Source organism: Antrostomus carolinensis, unplaced genomic scaffold (assembly GCF_000700745.2).
Source record: "Antrostomus carolinensis isolate BGI_N321 unplaced genomic scaffold, ASM70074v2 scaffold9626, whole genome shotgun sequence".
Classification (NCBI taxonomy): Eukaryota; Metazoa; Chordata; class Aves; order Caprimulgiformes; family Caprimulgidae; genus Antrostomus; species Antrostomus carolinensis.
The window spans coordinates 1-14,781 of record NW_010319775.1 but is presented as its reverse complement, the minus strand read 5'-3'; the positions used below and the strand labels follow the sequence as shown (position 1 = coordinate 14,781).

The 14,781-nt window shown below is 44.1% G+C and overlaps 1 protein-coding gene across 1 annotated transcript; it reads right to left on the bottom strand.

Moving 5' to 3' along the window:
* Nucleotides 1-11,511, bottom strand: LOC104526037 (serum paraoxonase/arylesterase 2). The gene is made up of 9 exons (XM_029085287.1): nt 11,411-11,511; nt 11,194-11,264; nt 6,749-6,804; nt 4,918-5,083; nt 3,611-3,737; nt 2,637-2,837; nt 1,878-1,959; nt 1,233-1,361; nt 1-274 (listed from the first exon to the last, which is right to left on the bottom strand). The coding sequence occupies exons 1-9, from the start codon at nt 11,509-11,511 to the stop codon at nt 116-118; spliced, it is 1,092 nt and encodes a 363-aa protein (XP_028941120.1). The 3' UTR covers nt 1-115.
* Between the last annotated feature and the right edge of the window lie 3,270 nt (nt 11,512-14,781).

Here is a 14,781-nt window from a genome sequence, read left to right as displayed (position 1 = left end):
ACTCTAGTTAGCCTTTATTGCAACAGCCTTGTTGTTAGCAAATTTAGCAGAAACTGAGTGAGTTCCCAAGAAATTAAGTCCTTTCCTCTGCAGCAGATCTTACCCATGAGACGAGCTATAGCTCACAGTAAAGAGCTCTGTGGAAGACTGTGCCAATGAGCAGTTTTCCCTCGTAGACGGATGCCACCGAGCTTCCCTGCAGCACAGAGCCGTTGTCAGCGTAGACGCGCGTCACTGCAGGCTCCTCAGAGAGGATGTTCTGGATGCGCAGGACCTGCCGGAGGAGGAGGAGGATACATCTGCTGAAACGGCCACAGGTGAAAATCCTCCACAGATGGAGGGAAAATCAGTACATTAATTTAAACAAATCAGTTAGGTTGATCAGCTGTTGATAACTGCAGCCACATGATTTCTGTGATAGGGCCACAAATTCTGCTTCAGTGAAGCATGGTCCATGAAGACTGATTGTTTTTTTAAGTGGCTATGCAATACAGACTCTGTCCCAGTAAGTAAGGCAGTCACCCCCACGGTGAGGCACGTGCACCGTTTTCTTCAGCCTAAGTGTTACTCAATATCTTATTTTCACACTTTTTCCAGACAGAGTAAGCAACTGCCTAGTATCATAAATCTACTGCTATTGAACATGATAATTTTAGAAAGTGTCTTATGGGAAGCTTCAGACAATGCTGAAACCAAACGGACACCAACCAGCCACCTGTGCTTGCAGCAGCTAGTGCGCTGATGCCAGCACTTCATTGATTTCAGAAGGAAAGAAGAATTACAGTGTCACCTACTGATGAACCACATTTGCACTGATAAATCATTCCAGTGTGAATGTTTCTGGTTGTGCTTTGCACTCAGTCAATTAATTTTTGTTTGGCAAAGAGGTGCTGGCTCAGTAATTAACACCGTTCATCAAAATCTGACTGCACAGCCACAGCTGCACAGAAAGCATCCTGAGGAGTCCAGAATGACCAAGCTACCAGCTGGAAATAATTCAGTTGTGTCCTAAGGATCTGAATAGGTGTTTGTTAGCTGAGTATAGGCTGTTCAGGCTTTCCACTTGAGAGCAGAAGCTACAAGCTGGGATCGAGTGTGGTCTTTGCTTTCACAAAGGCTGGCTAGGCACTTCTCTAAGCAATGCAGAGTTAAGTTATACCAGGGTGATTTGAACAGAGCAACTTTCTCGCACAGACATAGCCAGGAGACCAGTGATGTCTCCCAAAAGGCACCTCAGAGCCAGGCAGATTTTCAGGATCGTCATAGAACATCTTCATCCCATTAGGATGACATCCTATCCAGATGTCTCCAGTGTGAGTGTCAATAGACAAGTTGTCAATCAGAGTGTCCAGCTGCAGGGTCTATCCAACACAGAAGAAAAACAAGAGAAAGAGAGAAGTTAAAGCAATCAGAATTCCTGGAAGCTAACTATAACATCATCAACAGACATGTCCATAACTTCGACGGATATTTTAAAAATTATTTTCTCCCTCAGTGACGTTTTTCTTTTCCCCCAGTATGCTTCATCCCCTCCTCCATGTCATGAGAAGCCCCCTTGCTGCTCCCAGCTTCCCCCATTGACTCATTCACACCTAGGCTTGTGGCAATTACTTCAGTGCTTTGTGGACTGACCCACACTGACTGCAGCCTATTTCCACTGCAGCTCTACAGCGTGCCCGAGGAGCCTTCGCTGGTTGCTGGTGGGAGGGTGGAAGACCTGAAGCTCTGTAACATGGTACACAGCTCCTCTGCAAACCCACATCAGGAGCCATCCAGAACAGAACTTCACACATGATCAGGCTGAAATCTCAAACACTCCTGGGGACTAATCTGGCAAAATTCATATATGCCTCTTTTTTATGAAACAGTCACCTTACCTTCACATGGGTTAAATTCCAATTAGCGTGTTTTTCCAGAACATGGACATTATGATCAAGTATATCTGCAACATAGATGTACCTTCAAAAGAAAGCACCTCTTAGCAATGTGTATGAGTAAGCAGACACCAAGAACAGTCGTTCCTCCTGTGCAAGCCCAGCGCTTCTGTGAGGAATGCCAACTCACAGTTTTCACATAGCAACAGACATTGCAAGCAGGCCACAGGGCATGGAATTGAAGCCAATCTGCTGAGATGCTAATGTAGCTTCACACTGTGCCAGTTCTTCCATTATGACACTGAAGCAGGCCTTGGATCAGGAGATCCACAAATATGCTTCATTTTTCATTTAAGATCACCTGTCTAAACCACACGACTGGTTAATTCAGTCCTACAGACTTTGAGACCATAGAGCACGCCCCTCTTGCAGAAATTCTGCCCCATTAATGCTTGCAAATAATATACACAAATTTCTGTATCAGCTGGTTAACATGCAGCAACATTCGGTCTTACTGCATATAAACCACCATGCAAAGCAGCAAACAGCATCTCTAGCTAAAGACTAGTTAAAGTCATGTGTCCTAGTCAAGGACACATGACTTCTGTCCTACAAACCCTTCGTATCCCTCACATTGGACAGGCAGCACCTTGTCCATGAACCAATTTAGACACTTTGACCACAGAGCTACTGTGTGTACAAATGAGGATCCCAGGGTTCTTTTGTGGGATTGAACAAAATCTCAGGCAAGGAGAAACTTACTTTCTGTCAGGTGAAATGTTAATTCCATTGGCTGAATAAAACCCAGCTGCTACTTCTTTAACTTCTTTTGGACTGTAGTAAACAACATTTGACCAAGTTAAACCCAAGAACATCTCCAAGAACATCAAGATGAAGTCAAAGAAGTAGTGGTCATTAGTAGCATAGAAGCTCTCTGGTCCCATAGCTACTATATCATTCACACTAAAAAAAAAAAAAAGTGAGGGAGAAAAATAAATCAAAGAATGAAATGAGAGGTATGAAAAGAGCATTGTAGCACTGCCCAGAATCCAGCCAGGACTTGGTCATCCCATAGACATAAAGGGGCTGCAATTACACATGGTACTTCCAATAGATGCAGTGTTATTTAGACACTTTTTACTTCTATTCTCTTTTACATGGGCCAGGACTGTGAAGTGCTGAACAGGACCACAGGGCATCAGCTAGAGATCTGGCTACCTGTCTACAAGTCCATGGAAGTTTTTCTTTGGATTGCATTCAACTGGAAACCAGAGAATAGGTAGGAGTTGTGACAACTTCTTCTTTCAGGGTCTGTTTATCTTACAATAATTTTGCAGTAGAAAAGACCAAGAAAATTTTATGTGCAACAAAAAAAAAAAAAAAAAAAGAAGAAAAAAGCAAAAGCTACTTTTTACAGTGTAGCAAATTCAGAATAGTAGAATATCTGAAGATTCATATCAGCAATGATCTGAGAGTGGGTTACATGAGAGGAGAAATGGATGACAAACGAAGATTGATTCAGTGACCCAACAATTAAAAATCTCATTTACAGAAGAGATTGGAGAAACACAGGTTTTGATTACAGAGATAAGAAGTAATCAATAAGAGACAGAGGAAATCTGGTTAAATAGAAAATATCTTATATTAATAATACTCTTAAAACCAAAATCATCCTACTTTGGATTTTACCAAAGCAGCCCATTCTTCTGGGGAAAGAAGGTATTTGGCTCCAATACCTGGTCAGAAGGTCATGTCGAATGGTTTTCAGGTGTACAAGAGAATTGTCATCTTCTACAAATTTAAACAATTCTACTGTACTCTTCTGATGGGGATGATTCACAACAAAGAGGTACACGGTGTCATCTTAAAAAATAAAAAAAAAATGGAAACAGCTGAATTTCACCAGATCTCTGCAACAGTTTCCATGGCTGAGCACCCACAGCTCTGAAGCAGCCTCCAGTAGAGAGGATATCTTGGGTTTGGTGCATGTCCCTCACGGGTCTTCTGAGATAGAAGTACAAGTACCAAAGTAATGCAGGATGCCACTGCAACTGGATCCAGACCTCCAGCTACTCTTGTCCCAGGCTCACTCCAGAAGGAACTGCGGTGTAAAGTATGTTTTTGCTATTTCCGCCAAGGAAGGAAGAAATAAATCATAGCTCCATCCTTGTGCTCAAGCTGCTGGGGTTTGCAATCTGATGCCCTGTAGTGACTGGTTGTGTGAAACAGCCACAGTCAACTGTGAAGAAGGGCTTGCAGCCCAGCCAGTTTGGGCACTTTGGTTTATTTACCACATCCCCCAAGAAAGCTGAAGGAGCATCCTTCTTCTCTAGTCCATGCAAGGCTGCTGTCCCTCTGCCCAGCCTTTCTGGTGAGACCCTAAATTAGCCACCACCGATTTCTCCAACACCTTCCCTTAAAGGGTGACTGTATGGGGACACAGGTCAAGCTGCAGCAACGGTTCTCTTTCTCTTAGGATTTGCAGACTTCTAATTGCCCTGCTAAAATCCCCAGTGAAAGGGCAGGGGAAAAAGAGAGGAAGGAGAGCATGAAGGGTACTTCACTGCTAGTCAGAGCCTGCCATAGGAGAACGTCTTGGAGATGAGAACATGGCCTTGTGTCTTGGCCTCAGAGTACCTGAGATTTTGGTAATTTACAGATTTGATAATTCATAGTTTAGTTACAAAAGTCTCAATTCTGGTCACTACTAGTTGGTGAAGCACACATCTCCTGAAAACCCTTGACCTCAGGGGGAGACAGATGTAAATTGGTCAAATAAACTCTGTGGTTTTCAAACTTTTCCCATGGTTTCTTTCCTTTCAAGATGTCTTTCTGTCTCAGACAGTCTGGGATTATGTGCAAAGGCATTTGCTTTAGCAGTTGACTTTTAGAAAAGAGCCCAAAAAAGATAAAAAGCCCCCAAACCTTTTTCTCTCCCAGCAAGCGCAGGCTATTATGGGTGCAATGCAAGGCCACAAAGGGACTTCTATTTCTGCTCTTTAGGCTGAGAGTTGCCATCACCTCGGATTAAAGATCTCTTTACCTCTGTCTATGTAGGTGCTGATTCCGTGAGGGTTAAACGATGCCAGATCAAATCCTCGGCTGATTCTCAGTTCCACTGCTCTGGGATTGTCTTCATTCAAATCCATCAAAAATATTTCACCTGGCTTGTCTGGTGCAAGGCTTTTTAATCCTGGATATTTCAAACCCTGTAAAATCGAAACATAAGAAAATAATTCCTGGACAAAAAAGCAAAAGGAAGCATCACAAAGCTGAAAACAAGCCTTTGTCTGGGCTTGCAAGCACACATCTGGGTGTCACAGAATCACAGAATTGCCTAGACTGGAAAAGGTCTCATCGAGTCAAATCATTAACCCCACACTGACAAGTCCCTGACTGAACGATGTCCTTCAGTACTATGTCTACAAGACTCTTAAATACCTCCAGGGATCGGGAGTCCACCACTGCCCTGGGCAACCCCTTCCAATACCTGAGAACTCTTTCAGTAAAGAAATTATTCCTAATATCCAATCTAAACTGCCCTTGGTGCAATTTGAGGCCATTTGCTCTTGTCCTATCACTTGTTACTTGGCTGAACAGACTGACCCCTACTTCTCTACACCCTCCTTTCAGGTAGTTGTAGGGAGCGATAAGGTCTCCCCTCAGCCTCCTTTTCTCCAGGCTAAACAACCCCAGTTTGCTCAGCTGCTCCTCTTAAGACTTATGCTCTCGACCCTTCACCAGCTTTGTTGCCCTTCTCTGGACACGCTCTGGCACCTCAATGTCCTTCTTGTTGTGAGGGACCCAAAACTGGACACAGTACTCGAGGTGCAGCCTCACCAGTGCCGAGTACAGTGGGACAATGACTGCCCTGATCCTGCTGGCCACAATAATCCTATTACAGGCCAGGCTGCCGCTGGGGGACCCAAAACTGGACACAGTACTCGAGGTGCAGCCTCACCAGTGCCGAGTACAGTGGGACAATGACTGCCCTGATCCTGCTGGCCACAATAATCCTATTACAGGCCAGGATGCCGTTGGCCTTCTTGGCCACCTGTGTCCTTCTGCTTCAGCCCGCCGTGCTGTGATGGCGGCAGAGGGACTGTCCCTGCACACCCTGGCCAGCCCTCAGGTCACAGTGCAGAGGAAGCAAAGCTGTGTGCAGGGCAGCAGAACCGTGCCCAAGCCACCACCCGGCACCCGGGTGGTGGCACCACTGCTGCCTGCTGCAGCCACCACTGTTCAAACCACTCTGCGAACAGACCTTCTGGGGGGACAGGCTGGCAGTGTGGCACTGCCAAACACAGCCACCATGGTAAAGCCACGGGGAGCAGCAGCAGTGGTTCAAGATTTCTGCAATAAATTTTGCTGTTTTCTGGGAGTCCCTGGAGCATGTAGATGAAAACATCAGCTTTTGTTTTAGAAAATGATTGCTAGCCCTCCTAACTGCAAAGAAATGCTAGAAGACATAAAGATTATGTCCTACAGGCTAAAAAAAAACTGGGAACAACAAAATAAACACACAAAATTCGATTAGTCTTTTTAAAGTTAGCGAATTAACACGCCTTAACAAGGGAGAGGTTTGTCTTTGCAACATTTCAAGTAAGCAGCATGAAAGAAACTCAAGGTTATGTAGGCAGATAAGCCAGTGCAGTAGGATACATGTCTCAGAGCTGCAACCACCCCTTCAGCGTCACCAAGTGCACTTGCTCAAGCAGGAGGAAACACTGGCTAAGCTGGCACAAGTCTGGGCCATTTCTAAGGAGCCAACCAGCCCTGTAGAAAAAAGAGTCCATCCTGCCATTTTCACCTATGGCCCCTGTAGATAAGGAAGCGGGCAAGCCCCCGCACAGGGAGGGGGCACGGGCACTTACGGAGCTGATGAAAGCCAGTCCATTGGGAAGTATGTCGATGTCTTCTGAGCCAGTTTCTGCATAGCAGAGAGAAACGGGGTTTTTTCAGATGACATTAAATATTCCCCATCAAAAAAACCTCCCGTTTTGTACAACTCCAGCTCTCCCTTTCTGATATGACTGCACAAGCAATTAAGTTCAGCGGAAAAGTTTGCATCGTATTAAAAGCAGTAGCAGAAGGCAGCAGCGTGCCAGGTTAGGAAATAGTACTGGGGTTCACCTCTTTCTGGGGGCTCTGGGGCGGCCCTGCAGTGGCCAGGCAGTCTCCTACCCAGCTCTGCACGCCCTGGAGCAGCATGGGATGAATCGCCCACTTCTGATGATAGTGTGCTGCAGCAAGCAATTAGCACCGAGGAGATGTTCGGGGCAGGACTGTACCCATCACTCAACCCACACGATTGCATAAGGCAGCTCTGGGAATTGTGCACACTAATTCTCCTGGTTGAGCTGGGACACTTCATTAAGATGGATTGCCAAATATTTAGTTAAAGCTCTCAAGTGACAGAGAACCTACTATATTTTTAACAGCTAAGGGCTTTAACAGTTAGACCACACTTTTAACGGCAGGTAATCATTTCCAATATTGCCAGTTCCTGCAGCTCCTGTAATATTTTTCCCTGAGAGGAAAATAATAATAAAATAAAATAAAATAAAATAAAATAAAATAAAATAAGAACACGAGAGCAATTTTAGGCTTTGATCAAGCACTCTTCATAGAGCTTTTAGTCTGATGCTGAAGCATGTTTGCCGTCCCACATTTTCACTGCTCCCCTGAGAAGCCTCCCCCCTCTTCTCCAAACACCAGCATAAACATTCTCAATAAGCCACTTTCCAGACAACGGCTGGATTAAACCCAGATCAGAGCATGTGCTTAAAAGAGTAAATTGTTCTGCAGGCTTTCTTTAACAGAGAAAAGAGAACTTTTTCTTTAACAGAGAAACACAAAGGTTTGCCACCCAGCTTGTCCCATCTCTCTGCACCCCCTCATGCTTGGCCACGGACCAGCTGTGTGACCCTCTTTAGGTCACACCATCCCCAGCACATCAGTACCTCCTCCAGAGGGAAGCACCTGCAAATTCGAGCTGGGTTTCTTGTTTGCTTTTATGTAACTCCTATGTATCCCAGCACTAATTCAGCCAGGCTGTAGTTCATCCTCGGGCTGCTGAACAGCTCTTGAGGGGAGGAACCAGATCCCCACACTCACCCGTCCAGGCAAGTTCCTTCCCAGCTCTGATGTGCCCAGAGACATTTAGAGCCTGTGTTTTCCAACCGAATTTTTGAATTTGGATTTTTCAGCTTGGCTCACAACCTGGTTTAAGCAACAAGTTCCTTGGTCTCTCCAAGTCTGGGTGCATTTAGAAGATGGGGTTAGCAGCAATTCCCCACTTCCTGGGATTGCTGCAGAGATAGCAAGGTAAATAAATGCAGAGAGGCTCAATTACCACAGTGATGTGAGCTGGACAGACAGCTTTTGCTGGCAGAGCATGCTGGTGAGTGAACAAACAGAGAACTAATCATTTATCACTACTGGATTAGTGAGGCTGCCAAGCAGAAAGATGAGCAGGCTACTTGGGAGCAGATAATTCAAAAGTGCAAGTTTCTGGGGGAAAGAGCATAATGAGATCGCTGCACCCAACTACTGTGAAGGAAACTGCCCAGCAAAGCACATTTTAGCCACCTCTCAAACAGATCCTGGTACATGTGGAAGAGAGCAAGTGTCATCAGAAGAGCAGCAAAATGCTGATTCAGTGCGATCCTGCTGAGCTGGCACCACTGAGGTGGTGTGGAGGGGATGGAGGCACACAGCCGGACGCAGGGAAGCTCCCTTTTTGGGAAAACTTGGAGCTGTTGTCACAGGAGCCATATGACAGGAAAGTCAGGAACTAATTTATTAGATATCCATTACCTCCACTATATTGCTCAACTGTATCACCAAACCCAGCTTGTCCGTGGGATTATCTGAATAATTAAGTTTTTAAAAAGAATTAAAGATACTGAGAAAAAATACTGTCTACCCTAAAAACATTGTATTTTTTGTTCTTTATTTTATCTTAGTATGCTGTGTTCCGCAGATGCATCCAATAAAAAAACCCCACCTGGATTTCATGTCCAAAAGCAAGTGACTACTTTGCCTGTATCCCATGAACTGTTTCAAGATGCAAGTATTTCTAACAATTTCTATAGTAGCTTCTTGAACTTCAAGACATATGGCTAGTTTATTAAAAACAAGTAACATGAGTAGATGCTCATATAATTCAGGAGATACTGTTTATTCTACAAATATAGCCTTTCCTACAAATCTGTGAATGAGTGTTAGGACAAGCTGCAGTTTTTTATTGGCTTGTTCAATGTTTGCATCTGTGCTTACATTGCACAATATTTGAAAAGCAGAATAGATCAAAGTCTTAAAAAAAAAGAAAAAAGAGAGAGAGACAGAAAGAATGAAATTGTGCAGAAATAAAAGGGTCTGCTAGAAAAACTTTCCATTTACTCTGGGTTTGCTTCCTTTACTATGGATGCATTGCTTTCAACATCATTATAATAGTCTGTACCAGATGCTTATTCTTCTATGTACAGAATGGATAGTTTAAGACTATTTTGTTCAGAGCTCATTACCTATGTCTCACTTCAGAGGTCAGAAAGACTGTTTTAAAGATTAAAATAAAGACAGATAGTTTATTCAACTTTATCATAGCATTTTAAAGGAAAAAGGCCCAGGAGGACCAAGATGTCCATGTAAAAAGATCTCCTTACACAAAGTCACCCACAGGAGCAACCCCCGGTCTGAATAGTGCTACCGAGGCAGCTTCTGAGTGTTAGGGCTCCTTGGTCTCCCTGATTAATATAACCCGCCCTCCCCCAGTCATATTAAATGACTTTTGGAAGACATGTGCGGGAACATGACAACTTTTAAGTTTGCACAAATCTTTTGTTATTTCTCTTTCTGCCACATCAGACCAGCTGAATTCTTTTTTGTCATTTTTTCTGCAGAGCAGCAAATGACAGAGTGAAGGCAAGGCAACGTGCAGAGCTCCATGTGAAGGGACAGTGTTACAGCGAGGAGAAACGAGGCTCTGGAAATTGATCTGCCGCCACCTCTGAGCAGAGCCGGGTTCTCAGAATTCACCTGATCTCCATGTAAATGTCAGGTACCAAAAATGAGTTATCATTCAGAAATGAAAAACAACTGTATTTGCCATTTCCAGCTTTCCTTCTTTCCTCAACAGAGTAATCATGTTGCAAAAAGTGCTGGAGAGATTACAATAGTGATATGCTCAAAAGAATTACTCAGAAATTATTTTTATATGAATCAACATCCAACAAGCATTATTCAGAGTCTTGTATGAGTAAATTACAGCTCACTCTAAAAAATCTGTAAAGTTTTTTCAAACGCGGTTTCTTCTGCACATAACCTCAGGCAGAGGAGCTCTGCACATGTTCATTCATGGCAATAATTTGACTTTACAAAGACTTTTGATTCCTGACACAAGGAAGAAGCAAGATTTATGAAATCAACACAGTGACTCAGTGAGCTCAAACGCAAGGCTCTTAAAGCTCATACAATAGCCTTTTACACAGGCAAAATCCAGGCAAATTTCAACAGTACTTAAGACATTTCAAAAAATACTAAGGAGGAGAAAACCCTCAGCTACCAAGCCTGTATTAAGTTTAAAAATTACAATTTATGGGAAAGCGAGACACAAAAAAGGGATCAATTTTAAAGCTATCTATTTTATACTCTGGTTATCCTAAAGGGAGAGAAAAAACAAGACAGAAACATTGCTGTGTGCTAAACACATGACTTAAAGTACAAAGTCAACGTTTCAGCCACTCTGTTAAACCTCTTCACAAACCAGGCTAGGATGACAAATATGACCCCTTGCTCTTTGAAACCACCCAGCGGAATTGCTCAACCGCACGGAGCTCCTGCCTGCTGCTTGCACCGCGCGCGGTACCAGCCTGCTCCCAAATCTCTGCAGAATGAGGTGCTAAGGCAGGTCATCCTGGCTGGCATTTAACTGCTGCTCCCTCCCCACATGCCTATGCCCTTCTCGGGAAGCTTCCACCCTTGCAGCATGTCCTGTCCTCAAGATGTCACCAGCTCATAGCCCTCATCTAAAAGCCAAATAATTTCCTACGTGGCTGAGCAAAGGTTTGCAAGGTACTCATTTTCCAGAAAAGGAACAGAAACATTAAATACCAAAAGCAAAAAGTATTACACCAAACTAGCTAGTTTTTCAGTGTAATTTTCTTCCTGTGGCTTCTCCCTGCCTCAAAGCCCAAGTAACAAATGCAAGTCAAATTAGCACTTTGTTTTCAGGGTCAGGCTTGGAAGCTGGCTTTAAGAAGCAGTTTCAAAATCAGGCTGGACAAAAGCAATGCACTCAGTTATTTTGAGCACGTACCGATCCCTTTAATGAGCCGGCAGTTCGGGGGGGTTACTGGGGCTATTTCCCGTGAAGCATTGAGTCTGTTCCTGCAAGAGGGAAGAGGAGGGTTAACAGCACACAGCCAGTTTTAAAACAGGTAACATTCCTAGTGTAACTTTATCTTAGTTTTATTGTCTGCCATATCACAGCAACAAATCAGCTGTAAAATAACTGAATAAGCAAAACCCAGAACTGACAACAGCAATTGCTCCAAATCACTTCAATGGTTACACACATCCAGGGATTAAGTGAGTCTCCTGCACTGAATATCTTCAGGAACCTGACTGTGTTCATGAGTTTCAGGAACAAGCTTTCATGACCCACCACAGCTCAAACAACAAAATAACATACCCACACTTTCTTCAGGTTTCAGCCGCCCGAATATAGTAGCACCTCACAGTTAGGACCAGTATTTCAGATGAGGAAAGGGTGACCTTCTACCCCAACCCACTGACTGGTTTTGGTGACCAGGCCACCAGTAGTTGCACTTTCTTCGTCCACATTCAAAAGTAGTGACGGCATTGCTGCAAGGCAGGGCTATCCATTTCCATATGACAAGCAGGCTTGGTAGAACAATTTTCCTGTCCCTTCCTCTTCTCCCCTGCTATCCACCCAGAGCATCATCCCTCAGCAGTGCTTACTTCATTCCTGAATACCCACAAAATTCGATCTCGGGCTCGCGCTTTACTGGGCAAGCAGATACAGACAGGCACCTACACGAGTTTCTTTCTCCATCTCCTCCATTCCAAGTTGTCTACAAATCTTTATGAAAGGCACCTCACTACCAGGACTGCTCTGTTTGACCATGATAGTCCACCATGCCATAAGCAAGTATGTTGTGTTTCTATGTAAAAATGTCAAGTTAGCATACTATAATATTTCTTCCTTTTTTTCTCACAAAAGAAAGCATTTGAACTAATGTAGTTCCTCCTTTGCATGCCTATCATATACACATGTTGAGGATTTACTTGCTCCAAGAACAGGAAATTCTGAATGCAAAGATCCCATAGCAAAACCTAGACATGTTTATGTTACAGTTTTAGGCATAAACATAAACTCAACAGCAGTATCAGTCTGTGGTATGAAAACATGCGATACAGCTGAGCACTGTATGGAATGCCAGTCCTGCATATTTTTAATCACTTAATTATGAATTCTAAATTGTTCCAGTGCTGTATCATTGATGCAGGTTGTTAAAATAAGGCCAGAAAAAAAAAAGAAGAAGGGCAGAGGACAGCAAGGGAAAGGAGGCATGCTAAACTCTCCCAAGGCATTTCCTCCAGCTCAGGAGTCCTGACAGTGAATTACAGCAGCTCCCAGCCCACAAGCAGCACAGGAGGGGTATCAGGTCCCCCTTCACCCCTGGCATCCCTGGCACAGCCGAACCCACCGGGCCTCTGTGGCTGGCTCCGAGGGATTGCGCCCAAAGCTTGCACTGCTGACTGCTTAGGGCTTTTCCCTTTCCTATTTGCATCAGCTTTTCCTGGGCAGACTGCAAGCCTCCCAGTGCCAAAAGCACAGCAGGAACTCAGCCAGCAGCCAACAGGAGATGATGATATCCCGACAGCATTCCCAGGGAAACACTTCATGGGCTGAAATGAGAGTAATTCAAAAAGACACTGGTCACAAGCCTGTAGCATATATAGAGGCTTTTCCAAAATGTGTCAGTTTATCTAGCTCAGGCAGCCTTAGCTACTAAGCCAGATGGCCTAGATAACTAACTGGCCGTACAAAAAACACTGTGGACCTGCGAACCCCAGGGGATGCAACTTCAAAAAAGGCAGGAATTTGGCTACTTGGTGCAACACCAGTGCACGGTACCTTTCCCACCCGGTTCCTCTTCCCAGTTTCAGTCCTCCACCCCCTGTCCCACTTTGTGGGACACAGACCACAGACATTCCCTCTCCTTCAGCAGCAACCTGTTGTATATTCAAAGACCCCTCTCTCTTTCAGTTTTCCTCTTCTCTAGACTAACCAGTCCTCGATCTTTGTTTTTGTTTTTTCCCCTGACAAGACTGAAAATCACCTCTTCTTTTTGTTATTGCTCCAAATTATTTTCAAACTGTCAGTTTCTTTCTGGAAGCACACTGAGGACTGTATCAGTACAGAGTGTTAACAAATGATAACATTGTGTGTGTATATATAAATATAAATATGAACAATAATGTATGTATATTATTTTGAGGAAAACAGTAATACAGTATAATTCACACTCAAATTTTACAGATTAGCTCAGACCTTTCTTCAGAGAAGAATTAGCAATTTAAAATATCAATAGGGGAATCAGTGTAATTTCAGTTGGTAACACGCAAGAACTTCACCTGTTTTCTGCTGCACAAGCCCTACTCAAGCCCACCGGGTAGCTATCAACAGTGTAATAGATGCATAAACAAACCTGATTTAAGAATAATTAAGTTTGTAAGAGTTTTGTAATAATTCTTCAAGCCTTATCTTTTAAGCATTTAAGGGATTCTTGTGTCATACTATCTAGACACAAAATACCAAACTCAAAGGAACAGCAAAAAGCCTTTGCTGGCTTCCTACAGTTTGGGTAGAGGATGGATAACAGCAAGGCCTGGCAAGAGTTAACACTACCCACAGTTTCTCCTCTCGAGGCTGTGTTAAATGATTTTAGAGTACTTTGTTATCTGAAGTTGTGCGTTTCCAAACTCTGCAACCATCTTAAGACTGCTGCTATGCCGCAGCTTGCTGAAAACACAGCACACAAGACAAACCCACAGAAAGCTCCAGAGACTGGGGGAATCCCATTTCTATCAGGAGGTCCTGCTTTACCAGATTCCCAATATTGCATGTGTTAATTTGATTGGGGGGCACGAGGTCTTCACAGTATTTTGAAATAGCTCACCCCACTGAAGCCCAGGAGCATTTTCCAGCTCCACCATCCCAGCTTATGGAATTCCAGGGCAAGGGGGTCCTGTAACCACCGTGGTTATCACTAATGCTTGCAGTGGATTTAGTGCAAGATGCAGATGGACCTATGTGAGGTACCTGGGTCCAGGGAGCACAGCTCTCCTTCTGTAATTAGCTACAATTACTATCTACCCAAAGATCAATTGGCTGGATGACATTGCTTTGAAGTCAGGCATCTGGAGTCCTTGTGAACACAAGTATATATAATGACATAGCTGTCTTGCAACACAGTAAATCACCATCACTTTTCTGGCCTGAAACAACCAGCTCCTGCTCATTAGCTGCCAGGACAGAAGCTGGTGTAACACCAGCATTTGCGTTCACACCTCACAGCCCATCAGCGTGATACAGCTGGGGATTTCAGCTCAGGGCCAGGGAGGTCCCAGTTTACAATCACAGAATTCCATGCTCCTTCAGAGGAACCCTGGTGTGCACAGGGGCTATTGTTATCCAGAGGTCAGCTTCCGTAGAAAATAATGCAAGAATTTCTGGAAACCTGCTTTCCACTTACTGTTGGATCAACTGGCTGAAGATGAGGTAAATTTGCATATACTGGTTTTGGCACAGCCGTGTTAACTGCAGCCCCTGCAAAAACAGAGGCCCCAGCCCCGCCGCCCCAGGGCACCCTCCCCC